The sequence below is a fragment of the Microtus ochrogaster genome, chromosome 22 (assembly GCF_000317375.1).
Source record: "Microtus ochrogaster isolate Prairie Vole_2 chromosome 22, MicOch1.0, whole genome shotgun sequence".
NCBI lineage: Eukaryota > Metazoa > Chordata > Mammalia > Rodentia > Cricetidae > Microtus > Microtus ochrogaster.
The window spans coordinates 18,213,956-18,236,049 of NC_022023.1; the positions used below are offsets into that span (position 1 = coordinate 18,213,956).

The window sequence follows — 22,094 nt, forward strand, 5'->3', positions numbered from 1 at the left end:
TTATGTAGCAAAGTTCTCTTTCTGCCAGGCTAAGCAGATTTCTGCACAAGGGATCCATTTCTCACTTTCCACCAGTCTCTCCCTCTCTTCTCTCTCTCCCTCCCTCTACTCCTCTTCTTCCCTCCTTTCTTCTCCCCCTCCTTCCCTCTCTCCCCACCTCCTCCCCCTCTCCTCTTTCCACTCTCTCTCCTTTAAGCGTAGCTGCCATTTCCACTTTTCTCCGCCTCCGGCACCTTTCTGGGTAAGGGCGACCCTGGGGGAGGGGAGAACCACTTTCTCCACCCAGCTGTATTACGGGTTCATCGGTCCATCCGTCACAGAGACCCAGCCTCTGATTGGCTCCTGTTCTTAGGGCCAGCGGGAAGTAGGGGGAAAGAAGTTTGTTGGCGGGACCGGAGCGGTTCGGTCGGAGCCGTTCGGTTACCAGAGTGACCCGGGGCTGCGGCGGCGGCCGGGATATCCCGCGCTTGGGGCTGAACGGTGAATACTGGGTCGGGTCCGGCCGGAGGTGGCCGCTGTAGTCGGGACTGATCATCCGGACGGCCTCCCTCCGGGAGCAGCGTCCTGCAGAGTGTGGGACCGAGGATCTGTCCACGGGGGGGGGGGGGATTTGGGTCACCATTTAAGAACAAGAGCCTTTGAGTTTTTGAGACAGGGTTCCTGGCTGTCCTGGAACTCACGCTGTAGACCAGGCTGACCTCGAACTCACAGAGATCCACTTGCCTCACCGCCTCCCGAGTGCTGGGATTAAAGGTGTGCACCACCACCGCCGCCGGGCCCGGGTTGAGCCACAGCCATTTTGAAACTTTGTAAAACTAAGTTTCCTGTTCTCGGCTTTCGGCTTTTCCTGACCCGATAACCTCAGAATGTTTTGTACCAGATGTTCCAGGAAGAGTTCCATAGCTGCCTTGTTCTTTCTGTAAACTCACTCACTTGCAAAATCTCCGTCTGTGCGGTTTTGCACGGAATAAAGTGGTCTCTGTCCTTATTCGGTGGGATTAATATTTGGAGGCTTGAATGATATAAGACCCTCCTCCCAAATTTAAAACGCGGACCCTTCCCTTTGAACCGCAGGGACTGCAGCGTCGCTTCCCGCCACGTGTGCACCTTCAGACCCCAGGCTCAAGGACCTCAGGCTCAGGTCTTTGGCTGGCCCAGGACTACATCCAAAGAAAACCAGTAAGCATCTGTCTGAGGAGGCCTCTATCAGTAAGTCTTAGTTTTCCTTATATGACATCTGGTCCTGGTTCTGTTGGGATCCCATCTGGGCGCTAAGGAGAAGTCACACTCTTTCTTGTCCCCCTGTGCCCTGTGCTGTTTTGTCTTTCCTGTCTCTTTGTCCCTAGTCTTCTGTGGTTTGGACTTGGGGTGACTGGACAACAAAATGGGTAATAAGACTAGTAAAGTTGATTATTGTAAAGTTGATACTCCCTTAAAGTGTGTACTGGAAAATTTTGACTTACTTTACACTCGTAAGGTTAAGAAGAGTTATTTTGGTCACTTTACCAAGGAACGACTCCAGACCCTCTGTGAACAGAAATGGCCCACATTAGGGGTTGAATGGCCGCCTGAGGGCACCTTCGATCCCAAGGTGGCATGGGCCGTTTATGAGGCTGTCATCAGGCTACCCAACTTAATGAACCAGTTTGGATACATCGTGCCTTGGGCACAGGCAACATCTAAGCCACCAGTATGGATGAAGGAGTATATAATCGTAAATGGCCTTCATTCCCCATCGCCTAGCCCTCCTCAGTCCCGGCCCCAACTCCAACCCCTGACTCAGCCTCCACCTCAATCTCAACCCCTGTCTCAACCTCAGCCCCCGCCTCAACCCAAACCGCTCACTCAACCCCCACCTCAACACCAAGCTGTATCCCAGCCCTGTGATGTCTGTGTGCCTTTCACCAGCACTGATCTTCATAACCGGAACATCCAGAACCGACCTTCCCGCACCAACGCGAGCTGCATAGATGTGGTGCCTTTAACCACCATTGATCTTCTTAACTGGAAGGCGCAGTACCCTCCTTTCAGCACAGACCCCAAGCCCCTAACCTCTCTAGTTGAATCTGTCTTTCTCATCTACCATCCCAGTTTAGATGATTGCAAGCGTATCTTCTATGTGTTATTCACAAGGGAGGAGAGGGAACGGATTCTGACAGAAGCGTCTAAAGCATTTCCTGGGCTCTCGGAACTGCCTGGCGGACGTGTCCTGTTTGGGCAGAGTGCAGACTGGAATTCTAGGGTAGAGAATGGTGGGAAGTCCCTCAGGGAATACTACCAGGCTTTGCTGGAGGGATTGAAACGAGCAGCCCGGGAGCCCATTGACCTTTCCAAGGTGGCAGCCGTGAGACAAGGTAAGAATGAATCACCTTCAGCGTTTCTCGAGCGCCTCCTAGAGGCGTACCGTGAATATACAACCATAGATCCAGAGGACCCGATCTTCCTCTCCTCCGTTGACCTGGCCTTCATATTTCAGTCTGCCCCCGATATAAGGGATGCAATCCTAAACAAGGATGAATATCCGAGTATGAGTAGGTTGGAATTACTGGAAATAGCCCAGGACGTGTTTAACAATAGAGAATACAAACAACAGCAGCTGCTAATAAGGCAATTGACTAAGGCTATCACCTCTGCGCAACAATGTGCTGCCTGCAGTCCTGGTCAGAGAACGCACAACCAAAGGAGCAGGCCCCTGCGAAGAAACCAGTGTGCTTACTGCAAGGAGTTGGGGCACTGGAAGCCTGAATGCCCCCAACAGAGATGGGTAGGTCCTCCCTGGCCAAAGCCACGTTTTGCTTGAGGACAATAGTGAGGCCATAGCTTTTTCAAATTAGGCCCCCAAGAGTCTATGGTAATCTTTTTAATTAGTGTCAACCTATAAACTTTTCCTTGTCAACATGGGGCCTTCACCTTTTTTGTTTTGTTTTGTTTTTTGTGTCCCATTACCACCCCCCAGCCCCGCAGGATCTCTCTGTAGCTTTGGAGCCTGACCTTGGAGCTAGCTCTTGTAGACCAGGTTGGCTACAAACTCACAGAGATCCACTTGCCTCTGTCTGGGATTAAAGGCGTGCACCACCACCGCCCAGCTCACATTTGGTATTTCAAAAACCCTTGGGGCTGCTCACTGTTCAAACAATGGAAATGCAGGGGAAGTCAGGAAATATAAGTGGACTGGGAATCTGGGAAAGGGGACAGTGATTGATTCCTTCATGACTCCCTGAATGTACCCATTCCCTTTGCTGGGAAGAGACCTCCTAAGCAAGCTCCAGGCAACTAGCTTATTCTCAGGAGATATGCCTAAACTACAACTAGGGTGCCCAGCCACAGTCTTGACCATCACCTGTCCCTTAAGTGAGGAGTTCCTCCTCCTCTTCCTCCTCTAGGGTCTGATCCAAGGCCCTGAGGGGAAATTAAAAGAGCAAGTGATCCAGCTCTCTGGGCCAGAGCTAGTCCTTCTGGTCTGGCCAAGCATGTGTTACCACTTAGAGTTCAGCTGACTTCTCAGGCCATGCCCATCTGTGTCAGATGGTATCCCATCAGTACAGAGACCAGAGAGGGACTCAATTGCCTCAAGGCAGGCATGCCACTCAGCATGGAACCCCCCCCCCCTTATTACCAGTCCAAAACCTGGGATTAGTACAGTATAGGATTTAAAGAGAGCACATGAATGGCTGGAACCTGTTTGCCCAACTGTTCCCAACCCTTATACTCTGTTCATTCAGCATGCTGCTGTTGAGCATCGGTTTTATACTGGACTGGATCTAAAGGAGGCATTTTTCTTTTCCCTTGTCAGAATTAAGTAAGCCTGTCTACATTTAAACAGGCTGACCCTGAACTGAGAATATCGGGGGCAACTGAACTAGACCCGATTACCTCGGGTTCAGCAAATCTTCTGCCATCTTTGATGAAGCCCTCAACCAGGAAGTCATAATTTGAATCCCTTTTCCAACCACAAAGAGGCACATTAGGGCATTCCGGGGTTTCATTGGGTATTGCTGCCTCTGGATACCTAAGTTTGTTGGCGTTGCCATACTCTTGTGTTCAGCCACGGCAAGGGCTTAAAACCCCTTTGTGGAGTGCACTGAGGGAAGTTAGCAGTTCTTTTTTTGTTTTTGTTTTGTTGTTGGTTTTCAAGACAGGGTTTCTCTGTAGCTTTGGAGCCTGTCCTGAAGCTAGCTCTTGTAGACCAGGCTGGTTTCGAACTCAGATTTGCCTGCCTCTGCTGAGTGCTGGGATTAAAGGTGTGCACCACCACCGCCTGGCTAATTAGCAGATCTTAAAGGAACTTGAAAGTGGCTCTTGTGTAGGCTCTCTTTAACTCTTCCTGACATCTCCAAGTTCTTCAACCTCTGTGTTAATGAGAGAAAGGACATTGCCAAAGGAATCCTGACCCTGGGTGTCTGGAAAAGGCCAGTTGCCTACATTTAAAAAAGATTGGATCCTGGGGCCTCAGGATGGCCCCCTTGTCTATGAGCCATGGCAGCGACCGCAATCCTTATAAAAGAGGCAGACAAACTTAGCCTGGTACAGAATCTAACCACAACAACCCCATGTGCATTGGGACTCTATTAAAAGATGCCACTAAGCCGGGCGATGGTGGCACACGCCTTTAATCCCAGCACTTGGGACGCAGAGGCAGGCGGATCTCTGTGAGTTCGAGACCAGCCTGGTCTACAAGAGCTAGTTCCAGGACAGGCTCCAAAACCACAGAGAAACCCTGTCTCGAAAAACCAAAAAAAAAAAAAAAAGATGCTACTAATTGCTGGGTGTCTAATGCTGTCTAGCCCAATATGAGGCCCTTCTCCTAGATAAGGATAGATTGGCTTTTGACAAACCCATGGCTATCAACTTTGCTACCCCATCACTGGACAGTGACCCTCAGGAAACCATACATGACTGGAGATCCTCGATGTCATTCAGGGTAGCTGGCTAGACCTCATGGCTGGTCCCTTCACAGTCAAGGCAATAGTTTTGTTTGTGAAGGAACTAGGAATACTGGGGCAGCAGTAATTCTGGGCCAGAAAGGAGTCGTTTGGTCATAAGCTCTGTCCAAGAGGCACACTGGCCCAAAGAGAGGAATAATGGCCTTAACTCAGGCATTGAAATGAGCCAAGGGAAGCAAAACAGAACATTTACACAGACAACCAATATGCCTTTGCCACAGCTCATGTCCAAAGAGCCCGATTAACCTCAGAAGGAAAAACATTACAAAGAGGGAGATGATCCAATTGTTGGAGGTCATCTGGCTGCCTGATGAACTGGCCATAGCGCACTGAGGGAGCATCAGAAGGACAGTAGCCCCCAAACCCAGGAGAATAATTACGCAGATTAGAGAGCAAGGGATGCAGCTCTTGGGGACCTTTGCCCCAAACCATCTTGGAGCTATTGGCCATTCCTGAGCCCCCACTCTGCTTCAGTGAAGACACCCCTATGAGCTGTCCAAAGGAGACTGAATTACTCTGGCATGGGAACCCATCAAAATTGCTGTGGGTAATTTATATAACTGGATATTACTGGATGAGAAAGTCTGCATCCCCAGTCTATTAGGGAAGAACTGGTTAATTGCCAGCCACAAAGCAATGTTCTTATTACTTAAGAAAATCTCAGAACTTAATCTCTCCCCATGTTTGGTTACCCAGACATGGGGAGATACTTCAAAACATCTCAAATTGCTGTTTGACTTGCACTCAGGTGAGTGCAAAATCAGAGGTGTCACCCCAAAGGGTCTTCCAGGGGGGCGATGGTTTGTAGCTCTAAGAAGCACTATGGTAGACATGGGTACCCTGTAGGATTTGCTTCCCTGGGCTAGACAAACATACATCAGGGTGCCTTGCTTTTCTTTTTCTTTTTTCTTTTTTTTTTTTTTTCAGTTGTAAATGTCCCCAGCCCATTCCAAGTTGGAAGGGACAGAGTTTGCAGTAATCAGCTTTCAGATTAGGCTGATCAGAGGTTATAATAGTGACCAATACCTAACCTGCATTAGTGAATCGAAGTTCCCATTTGCAAGTGGCTGGTCTATGTGGATTATTATATCTGAAATTCAAGGGTAAGAACATAATCCAACAGACCAGGACCAACCTTATGGCTTCCATAGTCTAAGGAAAGGAGTAAAAAAGCAAGTCAGTAACAAAGCAGTAAACCTGAACTTTGAGGGGATGCCATTCAGTGTCTTTGCGTTTTTGGCAGCCCCTCCCCACTTCTTCCACAGGGTCCTTTAGTGCCTTCTTGAGATGTGAATGCTACCAACCGTAACAGCGGGGAGCATCCAAAGAATCACAATCAAGGGGTCTTCCAGTCTTGGTTGCCGGTAGTCAGTCTTGAGTTGGTGGCCTAGAACATTTCCCCAGGTTGGAACAGGTAGTCAGGTAGTACCTGATCAGTTGTGCGGCCTGGATTTGAGGAAAGTTCTTATTCCAGAGTTAATTGCAATCTCTTCAGGGATTCAGAGATTAGGTAATCTGTGCTCTTTATGTGCCCTGGGGACCATTGGGGGTGGCTATCCATAAATTCTTTCTCATGGAGTGAGTTTATGAGAATTTCTTTTAAGGTTCTAATCATTTTTTCTATATTTCTACATAGAAATATATTTCTATATTTCCTGAACTCCGATGGTAATACATGCAACATAATTTCTAATTTATATTGAGGGCTTCTAAAGTCATTCGAGACAGTTTGGCCATAAAGATCAGTCAAACCCCAGAGTTGGGGAGGCCAAATCCCTTTACCATAACTCCCAACCCCTCTAAAACCAACTCTAATTGTCAGTTGTGGTCATTGTAACATTGTGTTTTCCAACTTAAATCTGGAACACTTGTGATTCTGAAAACGCACGTTGGAATGAAGGAAGAACCTGGGGAATTAGGTTATGTGCAGTCGGATTGAATCCTGCTTTCTCAGTTACCATCCAGTGATAAGCAGTAAGACAAGAAGAGCCTAAACCTATAGGCCCCAGTAGAGACTTCCCAGTGCCCCAGGTTCTTGGTTCTTCCAGCACACCCATGTTCCAAAGACTTAAGAAGTACTGTCTTGCCTAATCTAACCTCTCCATAGCCCTCTCCTATTAAAAGGAAAATCCAAAAATCTCTATTCATGTTATGAGACACCTGCTAAGGGACAGAAGGAAAGAAAAAATTAAGTGACTCTTCTATTGCCACTGTTCTCGATCCTTTGGTTTTACTTTGAGTCTTTAAAACTTTTTTTGTTGTTGTTGGTTTTTTTTTCTGGGGGGAGGGGGTTGAGACAGGGTTTCTCTGTAGCTTTTGGAACCTGTCCTGGAACTAGCTCTTGTAGGCCAGGCTGGACTTGAAAGCACAGAGATCCACCTGCCTTTGCCTCGCCAGTGCTGGCATTAAAGGCCTGCGCCACCACCACCACCCGGCAAAGCAAGTATAAATATTTCTCAAAATTTATAAAGTTAATATATGTATATACATGTATATTAAATTTTTATGTATTTTTGAGATTTATTTTTTTGTTATGTATACAGTGTTATTCCTGCATGCCAGAAGAGGACACCAGATCTTATAGATGGTTGTGAGCCACCTTGTGGTTGCTGGGCACTCAGCACCACACCTCAGGAAGAGCCGCTAGTGCTCTTAACCTCTGCTCCATCTTTACCCCTCTGTCATGATGTTAATGGTCATATAGAATACTGATTCTAGAAAAAAGATTTATTAGCTTCCTGTACATGAGTTCTGGGTTTGAGTTACTATCAGGTAACTAGGAATGAAGTTTTTGTTACTCTGGATGTACTTAATAAATTGTGGTCCTTTAACCTTTTTGTAATCTGCTGCATATGACATTTAAAATTGTTGTTTTCTGCTGTGTACAATGGCAATTCCTAACAGCAACCTTTGACGTCTCCAAAAGGATGATGGGGCCCCACAACGATTCCACCTGCATTGTGGAAAGGCCATTACACTGACAGACACCACCCAAAGATCGGCTTTGATCTCCAAACTTCTCAGGACAAGTTCCAGGTGGCTAGCTGTGATGGTGCAGCCTCACAGGCTCCTCCAGTGCAACTGGACAGCAAGTGATAGATACTACAGCTGGCTCTCCCAGGACTTGACAATGGTCCCAGTTTTCTCAGGGTCCCCTAAAGATGCCATCACCCCCAAACAGCAGGAAGCAATTTTAAGAACACGACGCCCACATTCCCAAGAGGTGGGGTGGGCAGTTTTTGGTTGTTCAGTGGGTTATGGATACTTGTCATTGTTTATGGGGGTTGGATACAAGTTGTTATTATTGGTAATGGTCAGGAAAAACTGAACAAAGGAGATTAGATTCAGGGATCTTCTGAAAAGAAAAAGGGAGGGGTTAAATGATAAGATAAAAGGGTAGATTATTGAATCTACTTTTAAACCAAAAAACTACTAATCTTAAATATTTTACATTGGTATGGACTTTTGTATATTGATACAAATTTGAGGTTATTTTTGTTATACTGATTAGAAGTTTTTACTTTTGTTTAAGATATTGTATAGTGATAAAAATTTAAGGTTATTTTTGTTAAACCATACTGAATATATGTTTCTATTCTTGTTTGAGGTATTGTGTCTTAACAGCTCATTTAACAATGGAATGTAAATTTCTAGTCCTTGAAAGTTAGGGTAATTAAGCAATACAGTTTACCAGTTACATTACAATCAAACTTGTAGTTAAGTATGTTTTCAAGGTCAAACATTTCAGATAGACAGGCGGTCTTCAAAGACTTCAGAGATCATCAGAATATGGCATTTAAGATGTTTTAATAACATAAGATTTTTTTTTTTTTTTTTTAATGACAATGAGACATGTCTCCTGGCAGCACCAATCTACTTCAGAGAAGATGATGGACATCAAAGAGCCTCCATATGGAGTTTGCTTTCTTTGTGGCAAAAGTTATGCACTGGGCAAGAAACTGCCCTTTTCTCAACTGCTGACAGTATGCTGTCCTAATTGGACAAGCAGGATCATAAAGAAAGTGACTGTCGGACTTTGCCAAGACAATGTGGGACAGTCCTTCAAAATTCCTGCTTTACAGAAAAGTCTGTCAGATATTCTAGGCCTGTAGGCTGAAGATGGATGCCCCAACGTTACAGAGGAATCTCTGGTGACTGTCCAGGCAGCCAGCTGTTTCTGTCATTTCTTAGTTTGGAAAGTTGTTTGTTCTGCACTTCCTGTTTACTAAGGTAATATTATATCCTTCTCAGGTCTCTGATGAAGTTGAAGACTAGATAGTTATACTTTTCCTTGTTACCAGATTCAGAAAAGAAGCTCACAAAAGAGGTAAAGTGTTTTTTATTTAGACAAGAAGGCAGAAACGTGGAGTGTTCCTCTATACTGTGTGACTATATGTCACTGTGATTGGTTTAATAAAGAAGCTGACTGACCAGTATCTGGACAGGTAGAGGTTAGGTGGGAGAGCCAAACTAGGAACATGCTGGGAGGAAGGGTGGAGTCTGGGTTGAGGAATAGATGCAGAGAGAAGCAAGGTGGGCAGGCTGTACTGAGAAGATGGATGACACCATGTGACAAGGCATACACAGAAACCTAGGAGTTAGCTAGTGACAAGCCTGAGTTCTTGGCTGACCATTTATAATGAATATTAAGCCTCTGTGTGATTACTTGGGAGCAGCTGGTGGGACAGTTGCCACGCTACTGGCTCTGCTGTGCACAGAATAAAGCTTGCTTTGATTTGGTCATAATTTGTGGTCAGTGGTCATTATTCTTATTTTGTGGGATTAACAGGGGCTTCACCAGGAGCACCCCTCAGCCTATGTTGGGGACCTTGCTCTGCTCTTGAGCTCCTACCAAGGGAATTCATTGTTTTGCAAATGGGTGTTGCATGGCCCTCCCCCTGGGAGTAATTGATTCACAGAGTCCACTAACTTTGTAAAAACTTACTATTGGTCCTACAGAGAGGTACCTGTGTCGTTGGTAATTCCAATTGAGGGTCTAAAGGGCTAAACAAGGCAAGAGTAGGTGGTGGACCTGGCTATGGTTCACCGAACAGGACCCTTTAGATGTTGGTTGGGGGAAGTGGTGACACTCCTGGAGCCACCCACCTGCCCACCCAGGTAGTGGCCTGGCAGGGCTTCAGCAAGCCCCCCTTGCTCTACCCTCCCGTGTATTGCCGGGGCTCCAGAACTCTGCTGTGCTCGGTTGACCTCCACTTTACTGTTCTCCTTTCAGGTTCAACCAGAAGCTGCTTTTTCCTTTTAGGGAAAATTTCTTCCTGGGACACCAGATACCTTTGGGTGCAGCTGTTTCAAGGGCTCTGAAGTACATTTCTACGGTATAAGCTAAGATTTTTTTGTTTTCATTTTTAGTTTTTAAAGTTTTAATTACTGTGTCTAAGAGAGCCATGAAACAAAAATAACTCTAACCTGTGAAGCCATTTACCCAGGGACAGATACTTCCTGAAATACTTGAGGCTATTGTTCATGTAAGATAACAAGCCACTGTCGGACTTGCACCAGCCTGACCACTTGTGAGCAGGAAACGCATCAGGATGGGCACTTGCCCCCCATTGGATGTAGGTATGCAGGCAGGAAGTGCATCAGGATATATACTTTCCCTGATTGGACCTGATGGGAAATATGATGTTGCCTTTTTAAGCCTCTGCAAAATGTGACTCACGACCATCACCATTTTCTGGGAATCCAGAAATGGACCCAGAATACTGGGTCCATCATCCTGGTCAGTATTTAATTAAAGCTTCCTTCAATTTGGCTCAAAATCTTACTGTCACCTGGCAGGATTAACACTGGCCTCTTGAGTGCTAGGGTTATAAGCAAGCGCCACTGTGCCCATCTCAAGAATTGCTAGGAACACGACCACAGGAAGTTGGAGGGGCATGATGACCCAGACCCTAATCCCTTGCTGCACTTTAGGATGACAGAAGGTAAGCAGCTTGTGTCCTGATCTTTAAAGTGACAATTCCTTGGGCCGAGATTTGCTCATTGATAGCTAGCATACAGAAAGCCCTGGTTCAAAGCAGACATGGTGGCACACACCTGTACTCCTGTTCTTAGGAAGTAAAGGCAGGAGGACCAGCAGGAGTTCACGGTAAGCCTGGGCTTTGAGGCCCTGTCTGAAAATGGTGGTAGGGTACACCTTTAATCTCAGAAGTATATATGCCAATGGGTGTGGGGGAGTGGGGCAGAGGGAGCAATAGCTCTCTGAGTTCCACGAAATCCTGGTCTGTATCAAGTTCTAGAACAGCCAGGGATACAAGTAAGATCCTGACTTTAAAAAAAAGTGTCAGCTTTGTGGTCGGTCTTAGGAATCCAAGTTAGATGGTGGCGCACATCTTTAATAATCCCAGACAGAAATCAGCTTGAGCTACAGGGGCCCTGTGGCAAATAAGGTAACTGAGAAATTGCACTGTGGTGCACTCTGAGCACAGATCTCTACATTCCTGATCTTTACCTTCCTTCTGATTTGAGCTACTGAAAGCTGTGTCAAAGTTGTTTACCAGCTCTGCTTCACGAGCCCGTGTTGCCTTGGCCTTGAGGATCAGGGGATGAGGTTTTCACCTGTTGGCCCACCTGACTGTTGGGTGTATAAGCCTCCATGGTGCTATTGAATAAAGGGCTTCTTACCAGTGACGAGAGGTCTGTGTCTCTGTCTCTCTGAGTCTTTGTGTGTTTCAACCTCCAGCCCCTTGCCTGAAACTCATGAACTGTATGGTAGCACATAGAGTGCAGACAGGTGTTGTGCGCGGCAGGGGTGTGTGTAAAAGATCTTTTTAGGCCGGGCGGTGGTGGCGCACGACTTTAATCCCAGCACTTGGGAGGCAGAGGCAGGCGGATCTGTGTGAGTTCGAGACCAGCCTGGTCTACAAGAGCTAGTTCCAGGACAGGCTCCAAAACCACAGAGAAACCCTGGCCCCAAAAAACAAAAAAAAAAAAAAAAAAAGATAATTTTAGTAACCTCACACACACTCTGAGGTCACACACTCGTTATTGTTCTGTTTGTATTCTAACAATCCTGTCTACTTCACACTTCGTCCTAAAAACTCTTCTCTACCGGAACCTTGAAACGATAAGGTCGACACAGAGTTGTTTCTAATTGGTCAAGAGCACATTCCTAAAGCAGTTCAGGATGGCTCACAGATGACAAAGGGGAGGTCTAGCTCTCAGCCGGTTGTTCCAAGAAGCTCCCTGATCCCCACTGGGTATAGTTCCCAGAAGTCACTAAGAGAAGCCCAGGCTTCCAGTGCAGTGTTGTGGATAATAACCACACGAAGGCAGGTGATGGAGAGATGTAACTGGCAAACCTAGGGAGCAGGGGCAGCAGAGAGGCTGCTAAAGGAGGGAGCTGGCAACCACCCCGAGAGGCACTGCAGGCCGTGCCTGGCCCACGTTCCTCTAATCTGGAGCACTCATCACTCCTTCCCAGGTGCCTTCCTGTTGCCACTTACCAGGGGCACCCTCGGGGTGTGAGAACAGAGAATCTTAGAGATAGATTCCAGGCCCTAGGGCTATACTACTGGTACTGGAACTAGGGTCAGTTCTGTTCTTGCTGTCAAGGAAAACTTAACACCAGACACATAACCTGCTTTTCATCTGTAGGATATTTAGTCTTTGGGCTTCCTGATGTCTCTTCCCTACTGTGGGCTGTCTGGCTGTATGAGGCAGTCTTCACTGCTGGTCCCCTAAAGAAAGGATACAACTGGCTACCCTTGCCATGGGCAGTCCCTTGGGATGGGGACCTTCCAACAGTGATGGCCACTTTCACACATCAGTGTGTGCTCTGGTTGATGTCCTAAGCACAATGGCTTCCTTTAGGGGTCAGTAGTGGTGGACCATCCCACAGAACAGCCACGCAGGATTCTTGCGGCCCTGTGCTTTGTGCCTGTTTTTCTTTGTGTGCCTTGATTCCCAGACAAGAGTCTGTCTCATGCACAGAACCAGCTGGAGTGGAGATGAGGGGCTCCATGGGAACCATTGTTCTGCAGGCTGAGCAAGCCCTGACCCACTGGAGTGGGACAGCTAAGCCAAGCTGGATGCTCAGTGGGGGAGGGTCTGGAGTACAATGACAGCCAAGGGCAGAATATATTGAAAAGGGGACAGTATCCCAGGGATTTGAGGGGGTTGGGGTAACTATTGCTAAGGTTACAAATGCCTCTGTTAAAAAAATGTATGCACTTCCAAGTTCTTGGACAGAGTGGAACCCTGGCAGAGGTTTTTTTTTTCCCCCTTGATTGCTGGTTGTTGGAAAGGAAGTGGGCACAGCGGGGATCCCAAGCTTTGCCCGTAGCTTCTGTACCACCAAAGGCTATGGTTCCTTAATGTCCACAGGGACTGAAGGGCCTTTTGCTCATCTGCTTGGACGAGACTCACAGCAGTAGGAAGACAGCTGTGTGTGTGGACCAGCGCGGTCCTACCTGGCACACCCTTGCAAGTGGTCAATGAGACAGGACTTGCTCCTTAGTGCGGCAGCAGCTGAGGTTGGGAGGAGAGCCCTGGCAGAAGTCAGTTGAGATGGAGGACATAAATGTACAGACGCTCAAACCTTGCTGTACTGATTCCACGGCAGTGTGGTTTAGGCTTTGACTCAGGCCAGATGGGTCAGTGACCCGGGGGTTTGGGGCCAGCTCTGGGCTTTGCTCGCCGTGGAAGGCCTCTCCTCCTTGCACCCTGATCCCGGCAGCACAGAAACCATTCTACTGGGAAGATGGCTCCAGTTGGGGGGCGGGGTGGGGGAGGGGAAGGCGCATACTCCTTCATGACAAATACGTCACAGCGGAGATCAAGATTTCAAAGGAAATTTATTGTTTTTGAAAGGTCTGAGGGGACTTTACAAGAGTCTGAAGCCAGTAACTACAAAGGGTGATAAATAAAATACAAAGCCAGTATGTTGTGGCAAATTTCCAGAAAACACATTGAAAATCTTTACAGTTCAAAACTGTTTCACTTTATACATAATTACAAATTACTATACAGCGCTTGGGTTTAACCCAACTTGCATTTAATAGGGCTTAGAACAGAAATGTCCGTACAGCATTTGGAGACGACTTAACAAGAACAGAGGTATAGGTGTATCTTGCCCACCTTCTGTAGTGCCCAGGCCTCAGGAAGAGACCAAGACTAACCAGCTGGGTAGGCCCATCCCAGCAGGTGGCAACCGAGGCAGGGCAGCTGATGCTAGAGGGTCTAAGGCATGGGTCTGGTGTTTCCTGCAGAGGCCCTCAGGGGTCTGTGGCAGTGGCACCTGCATGGTTTCAAGGCAGGGCACACTTGAAGCAGTGGGGCCACCCACCTTACACCTTATGAGATGGAGAAGTAACTCAGGACCTGTCAATCTCTTGACAAATTAAATCCCGTGAGTGTAGGAAAAGGCCTCTGCTGCCAACCCTCCCCCCTTTCATGGCAGCATTAGAATACTTTGCATATCTAAACCTGGCCAGCAGGCAGCAGACTCCAAAGCTCTGGTTAACTAGGAATGTTAAGCTACGTGAAAGAAAGCATGGAGCCAAACACACTGTGCCCTGGTCTCCGCAGGATGGCCAGGGTCACTGCTTCACCCAAGGGCACTCATGCTCAGGTGTCCAGGCATGGAAGCCCACTCTCCAGGACTGTCCTCTGGGCACAGGTTGGAGTCAACTAAGTCCTATGAAATACTGGAAGCCTTGGCAAGAGAGCCTCATGGACAGAAGGACACCAATTAAAGGCCTGTACGGCAACTCTGGGCAAGCTCTGGCCTAGGGGCCAAGGTTCTCAGCCCGGTACTAAGCCTCTGCATACTAACAGGAGGCTGCGAAGAGAACCAGTGTGGGGCGGACAGGGCCTAGCAAAGGGTAGCATTAGTGGTGTGACCCCCAGAAGATCCAGTTCGTACCTTTCCCTGCAAGAGACTCTCGTGGGGGGGGGGGGCTTGCTGGCGCCGCTTTTGTTTTAGCCTTTCCACTTCCAGAAAACAGTAAGTAGGTCTGATTGTCTCACAAATGAAGCCAGCTGAGAGGCCATTTAAAGTGCACAGGTCACCCAGATGGGATGACCACTACTGAGATGATTTTAATTTTTGAGAGAAGATACAACCTCTAGAAAGTTCACTAGATTCCACAATGCAGGGGGGGTGGGGCACAATTTACTCCCATTGCCCAAAGCAGTGATTTCTTTAGCTTGATGAAGAAACACCCTTTCCTCATATGGGCAATAGGACAGGACACAACCCCGGGCCCTAGAAAACCACCCTTTTCTTTGAGAGTCCCACATAAGGCTTTGACTCAGCTATAGCAGTCTTCAAGGTCCTAAGCAAGAGCATAAGCGGCTATTCCCAAAGTGCGACAGACTTCTGAGGGGGCCAGATGGTGCAGGCAGGTAACACAGTTCTTGGCAAATGGTTCTCTTCCTGGAGGAAGGTGGGCAGCTTAGGGGAACTCAGAGGATTACTCTCTCTTGATCTGAACTTCTCCCAACTCTCACTTACCATTGTTTTGGGGAGTGTGGGTATAGTAAAATTGGTTTTTAAAAACAACCAAAGCAAGCAAAACACAACGCAGCTGGTTGGGCGGAGAGGACACTTGAGGGCAGGAATGAAGTGGCTAACTGGTTAGTCAGAGGGGACCTGGAGGGCGGCTGTTGGTCTTCCTCTGCAGAGGACGAGGGCAAGTCTAGGCGGTATCAGGTCCTTCCCTCCTAGCAGATGGGCTCTGCTGTGGAAGGGTACAGCCTCTCTGACAGGGCATTCAGAGACACAGACAAGGAATGCCACCCAAACCCTGCGGTGGATCTGAGGCATGGCAGGCTCTGGACTTGGAGAAGGAAGCAACTAACTTCTTGCTGTTGAGGTTCTTGAGGGAAGTATATCATAGCTTTAGTAGGGAAAAAAAAAACCACCCAACAACAAAAAACAGGCTTTAAAGAGCCAAACTGGCTTCATCAAAAAGAGGCGAAGGGAACCGACGGGCAACGTTTAAAATCTCCAAAGGATGAACACATTCCTTATGAAAAAATGGGCATGGGAGGGAAGGGTACAGCTCCCATCTCAACCCTCCAGTTCAGTTTCCCTGGGGACCTTCATGCACGTGGACAGACACTTCATTCTCTGTACTGAAAAGATGGTTCAAGCTGTTGGGCCAGTACTGGTTCATTTTCAAAATAAAATAAAACAAAACACAAACACAAAATAAATAAAACAAATTTAGGCTAAAAAATTTAAACCAGAACTCTTTCAAGTAAACTGAAAGATAAATATCCGTATCTGCAAGTCCAGCTTGCAGGTCATCAACAAGCACCGAGTTACAGGTTTGTTTCTGCACAACTATGTTCAAAGCCCTGTGCTTGAGGGCAAAACCAGGAACTGAAGGCCACATGTGAACCAGAGACCTCAGCACGGCCTTCATGGGCGCCCTGAGGGCAGGTACATGAGCCTCCAGGGTCCATTACCAATGAACTGTGCTGCACACACACGAGCTGGTGAGAGCCTCAAGCATGCATCAACACATGGAGGGGGAGCGGGAGAAGAGAGACAGGCGGCATTTGACAGCTTCAAGGATAGGAGCACAACCAAGCAAACTACATCTGAAAACCGTATGAGGAGGCCTTGTGACTGGAGAGAGTACACGCAGCCATGCTTCAAAGCCAGTTCCCCTGTCTGTACTGGCAAAAGCACCAGACAGACTTAACTCCTGCACCTGAACCTATGTTTCAGCCAGTAATTCTAGAGCAGGGCATGGAGAGGCCCGGGGGACAATGTAGTCCCAGGCAGGTGGCTGGGAGCACCACCAGGGTGCATGCTTTCCCACAGGGAGTCCAGCAACAACTAGAAAGTGTCTTCCTGGGGACAGTGCTGCAGAGTCCTCTCTCCTTCCTCTGTGCCCAGAGCATTTAGACAGGCCCTGAGGACAACAGTATGTGTCTTCCTGATTTGAATATGAGAGACAGTTCAGCCTAGAATATGGAGATCTAGAATACGGTGCAGACTATGTGCTTTTCATACACATCAGACCTCTAACTGGTTTCCCAAACATTTTGTTCTTCCTAAAATAAAATGAGGAATACATACAAAGAGGGGTGGTGTGTACACAGGGGCCATTTCCAGGGACCCAATCTCAGAGGCCCACAGGGTGAAATACTGTGCGACCGCATGCCACCTGGTCAGTCAGGTGCTTGCTCTTGGCCTAAGCTACCCTGATGTGTAAGAACGGCTGTGTGCACAGCTGGTGTTTTCCACACGCACATGGAGGTGGTCACTGCCCACAGATGAAGTCTGCACTATCTGCTCTTTGATTCTGGTTGCATTTGCTCACATACAAGGCAGGGTGTCAGACCTCATTTGGAAAACCCCTTTGAGTCTCTAGGAAACCCTGACACGTCTCAAACTATCACCTATATCTAGGGTCACTATGTTCAGCGTAATACCCTGAGTAAGGCCAGGCCCACCCAAGTCCTGGGCAGTCACGGATCATGGCCCAAGTGGAGTCTGCGTATCCTTCCCCACCCTGACAAGCAGGTGTTGCTCTTTCTTGTCCAGGACCTGGGACAGCTCAGGAGGACTGGACGCTGAGGGGCAGTGGGCGTCCAGTGTAGGAGACTTGCGCACAAGGGCAGCAGGAGAGCCGCCGCCGTATCAGGGTTGGAGGGTGGCTGCCCTGGCAGACGAAATGGGTCAACAGAAGATCTCTTCACCCTCTGCTGATACTTCCGAAGCAGGACCATCTGCAACCATGAAATCAAGGGTGAAAATATGGCCCCTCTGACGTTACTTCGACCCCGTCAAATTTCTGTGTTGTGAAAGGTGACTTGACTAGGCTGGTTAACTTCCAGAGTACTAGTGTTCATGTGTGTAAAGGGAAGCGAGAGCTCAGTCTTAACTGAAGGCAAACCCAGCAAAGCATCAGGGAAATGTGGACAGAGGTTCTGGTCCTAACTCCTCCCAGGGAAAGTGCTGTGACCTGCCTGAGGCACCTAGGAGGTCAGCACCCAATCTTGCTGCTGTATTGTTTACAAGAACAAGTGCCTAGCAGGATAGTGAGAGCCAGAAAAACTCCAAGGGGGGGGTGGGGGGGTGGGGGGTGGGGGGTTAGTTCTTCAACTGGGAGAAGGCTCAAGAAATGAAACCTGCAATCCATATGTAGAGGACCCAGAACACAAGGTCCTGGATGCTCATTGCACAAGCATTCTTTCTGAAAAAGATCAGGCATGTTTTCCTGCATGTGCAACAGGTTCATGCATACATTCAGCCCACAGTGGCCAGAAGAGGGCATCAGAGCCCCTCAAACTGGAGTTACAAGTGGTTGTGAGCTGCTATGTGGGTGTGGGGAGCTGCACCTGAGCTTTCTGTAAGGGCAGTGACTGCAACCTCAGAGCCCTTGCACGAACATTCTTTTCATATGTCTCTTGTACACAAATGCCTTATTATTTTATATTATATTTTTATAAATGGCTTATTATTATAATTATTATTTTATCACTGATTATTAATTTGGAGACTAGGTCTCTCACTGAACCTGGAGCTCACCAATGTGACTATACTAGCTTGTGGGTGAGTTCCAGGGTTCTCCTTCCTCTGCCTCCCACCTCTGAAGATTCAGGTCCTCATGTTTGAATGGCAAGCATGTTACCAGCTGGGCAGCTGGGTCATCTCTGCAGCTCCTGCAAGTATTCTTTTTTCTTTTTCTTGGTTTTTTGAGACAAGGTTTCTCTGTAGTTTTGGAGCGTGTCCTGGAACTAGCTCTTGTAGACCAGGCTGGCCTCGAACTCCCAGAAATCTGCCTGCCTCTGCCTCCCGAGTGCTGGGATTAAAAGCGTGCATGCCTGGCATGCAACAAGTATTCTTAACAAGTGGGCTTGGTGGGCAGTGAGTGGGCGTCTTGGCTTTTGTATATCTGAACTGTCCCCCCATACCAGCCTGTCACTACTCTCTCTTGTAGAATGCAGACTCCATGGCCACAGTGAGACAGTGTAGTGTGGACAACTCACCACCAGGCTGAGAGCGGCTTCCTTTGCTCTTCTTTTTCTTCTCCTTCTTTTCTTTTGGCTTAGCTAACCCAAAAAGGCGGGTGGAAGTGGAGGTGCTAGATGGGGCCTGGCTTTGCCCCTCTGGTACTTTTGTCTGACCCGTTGAACTCAGTATATGAAAAGGCCCCTTATCTTTGTGCGTCCGAGAGATGCTGTTCCTTTTAGGAGACACTGAAAGTTCTGAGTCCAATGACCCTGACTTGGTTAAGGAAGGTGCAGATGGCAAGGAGGACTCCTCCGGGTTGGGCAAGAAGGACGGGACTCGCATCAGCCTGCCATGTTTATCCGACACCTGCATATGTTCAAGAGAAGCCATGAGCATAGTGGTAGCCACATTCCCAAGTCTTTCCCAAGTCCTATCTATTTAATTAAGCATGTTAAAACCATTACATCCAATACCGATGTCATCCTTATCTTTGATGAGGCAAAGTTAAAAGAACTCCCACTCCCCGAAGAAACGGGATAGCTACTCATTTAAAGACGGATTCACACAAGAGTGCAGCCATCACTTTGGGTCAAGAGATTATGGACCTGGCCAGGCTAGAGTGCTAACAGAAGAGCACCGACTCATCTGTGCTCTCTGCTGCCTGGGAACCAGCCCTCCCTGTCAAAATTCTGCTGATTTTATTGGAAGATGAGTAGATCTACCCTTCTGCTAGAAAATGCAACAGAGCCACTGGTCGCTCCCTGCTATGTATTTGAGAAGCTCTTCTGAAAAGGCAGTACTGCCCAAGACATCACTTCAGTCTCCTTTCATGGCCCAAGGTCAACTGCAATAAGTTTTAAAAGACAGGGAGATGTGCACACTACCAAACTATCTATCTGCCTCCAGAGTTCATGTTCCAGGGCAATCACAGATTATCTCATTACAGTAGCATCACACTTAGCATGCTGACTGACAGAAAGCCTTCCTGAACAAGCAGCAGCTACAGAGAAAGAAGAGCATGGAAGAGCATCAAACCAAATCAGGTTTTATATGGAGCACAGGTGTCTGAATATCCCTGCCCAGACAAGAGAGGACCACTTTCTATCACTTGCTGGGCTCTTCCCTCTGTCACTGACCCTGCTGATCCTCCCAACAGGTTCTTTATCTTGTAGTAGAGCTAATCTTTTTTTTTTTTTTTCCCCCGAGACAGGGTTTCTCTGTGGTTTTGGAGCCTGTCCTGGAACTAGCTCTTACAGACCAGGCTGGTCTCAAACTCACAGTGATCCGCCTGCCTCTGCCTCCCGAGTGCTGGGATTAAAGGCATGCGCCACCACCTCCCGGCAAGTAGAGCTAATCTTTGCAGTCTCCTGAGCACAGGCACATAGGACCTAAGGGCTCCTCTATCTTGGTATGTTTCCTATTTGTGGGGACACATGCCTGATTTACCATGTGCTCGACAAGACAAGGGCTAATTGCTACTCTCTCAGACATGCTGAAGTGATTCTGGCCTAGGCTGATGGCTGGGAAAAGTGCTTGCTAGCTTGATGGAACCATTGACTTCTCTGTGCTACAATCTCAAGTGTCTGCCATCCTCTTCAATCTCCTTGAGTGAGACTCACGTCCGCCCCTTGATCAGCCGCTGTATAACATGAATCTCTCCTCTGGTCTCTTACTGAGCTCCATCATCCCTCAGTTGCTGCCTTGCCTGGTCTTCATGGTAGGGTGCCCCTTCCTCCCTGTCTACTGGCCTGGCACAGGTTCTAGGTACCTGGCAGAAGTCTTGATCCATCTGCCTCTGGCTGAGCCGCTCTGCATCCCGCTTCAGTTGCTCCTGTTCTCTTTCCAGCTGTTTCTGGGCAGCCCGTAGTCTTTCCAGATCACACTGGTAAGTGCCCTTCTTCTGCTGGAGGTCTTCGCGGTCCCTCTCCAGGTCCTGCTGCCTACGGCGGACAGCCTCCTCCCGTTCTGCCACCTTGGCCTCCCGGTCTCTCAGTTCCTGCTCCCGGGCCTCCCACTCACGCTCACGTCGGCGCTTTTCCTCCAGGTGCTGTGCCTGCTGCTTCTGCAGGTTGGCGAGGTCCTGGCGCTGCTTCTCCAGGCTCCTCTGTTTCTCCTGCTCAATGAGAGAGCTGGGGCGGGACGCACTCCTTGTGAGTACCTTCTCGGTCAGCACCAGCTTCTGGTCCTCGATGTAGCTATCTTGTTGGAGCACAACTCCCTGTCATGGCACAGAGAACAGTCATACAACTCAGGCCCAGGAGAAGAGCCACCTGCACGGATCCTCCCCTGACCCCACACTAGGGTACTGGGACAGAATGACCCCCCGCCTCCTGTTTCAAGGGTTGCTCCTGGGCGATTTGTCAAAGATATGGGGATTCAACATTTGACATGATATAATTTCCATATATTTTGTGTGTGCATGCATGTTTGTGCCGAAGAGAGCCTGTGAAGGTCAGGGATAACCTGTGGGAGTCAGTTCTGTCCTACAGTGTAGGTCTTGAGGACTGAACTCAGGTTGTCAAGGCAGGCATGTTTACCTGCTGAACCCCCTCACTAGCTGTGGTCACCCATTTTCTGGAATTCCTGGTGGTACTTTGGGGTGGGAGCAGTGTGTCTGCAGTGCAAGAGGGAGAAGGTAGGCAGGAGACAGGTAAACTCTTCATGAAAGGAAGGGACCAGAAGAGGAGAGAAGCACCAGAGAGTATGAGAGAGCCACTGGATGAAACAGCAGAGAGAGCTAAGAGAAGGTTTTCTGAGTTAGTCTCTGGGAAGCTGCTCTCAGACTGTGGTCTTGGAAGGTCAACAACATCTCTGTGCTATGTTCCCTAAACAAGCAAGTAAGCACCCAGATAAAGATGGCACATTACCTGCAGCATGCTGAGGAGTTCGTGGAGGTGAACGATGCTCTGGACCACCTGCTAGCAAGAGAATGAACATTCATGTCAGCTTCTCTGACTGTAAGAAATACCACATGGCTACAACATCTTCAGAACACAACAAGACGTTACATTTTAATGAAATCTTCTAAACTGGAAAACCCGAGAGAGTAAATAAGAGCAAGCAGCCAAGGCTAAAGATATGTGACTGTACACATGTGCACGCATCTATTAAAAGACTAAAGATATGCCGGGCAGTGGTGGCGCACGCCTTTAATCCCAGCACTCGGGAGGCAGAGGCAGGCGGATCTCTGTGAGTTCGAGACCAGCCTGGTCTAC

At 48.2% G+C, this 22,094-nt stretch overlaps 2 protein-coding genes across 3 annotated transcripts in view; one reads left to right on the forward strand and one right to left on the reverse strand.

The window, feature by feature from the left end:
• Positions 1–396: 396 nt before the first annotated feature.
• Positions 397–8,305, forward strand: LOC113457334. Its single transcript, XM_026784410.1, has 2 exons — positions 397–480; positions 1,075–8,305. Exon 2 carries the CDS (start codon positions 1,385–1,387, stop codon positions 2,798–2,800), a length of 1,416 nt encoding a protein of 471 aa, XP_026640211.1. The 5' UTR covers positions 397–480; positions 1,075–1,384; the 3' UTR covers positions 2,801–8,305.
• Positions 8,306–13,770: 5,465 nt separating this feature from the next.
• Positions 13,771–22,094, reverse strand: part of Akap13 (A-kinase anchoring protein 13) — a 269,674-nt gene continuing 261,350 nt past the window's right edge. For both annotated transcript variants that reach the window (XM_026784275.1, XM_013350228.2), the window contains 4 exons: positions 21,747–21,797; positions 20,648–21,097; positions 18,915–19,245; positions 13,771–17,651 (listed from right to left, as the gene is read on the reverse strand). In XM_026784275.1, the coding sequence (XP_026640076.1) occupies positions 17,602–17,651; positions 18,915–19,245; positions 20,648–21,097; positions 21,747–21,797 (882 nt within the window). In that variant the 3' untranslated portion in view covers positions 13,771–17,601. The remainder of the gene's footprint in view (positions 17,652–18,914; positions 19,246–20,647; positions 21,098–21,746; positions 21,798–22,094) is intronic.

Coding starts and splice junctions, on each gene's coding strand:
- LOC113457334 (XM_026784410.1), top strand. CDS start 1,385: ATGGGTAATAAGACTAGTAAAGTTGATTATTGTAAAGTTGATACTCCC.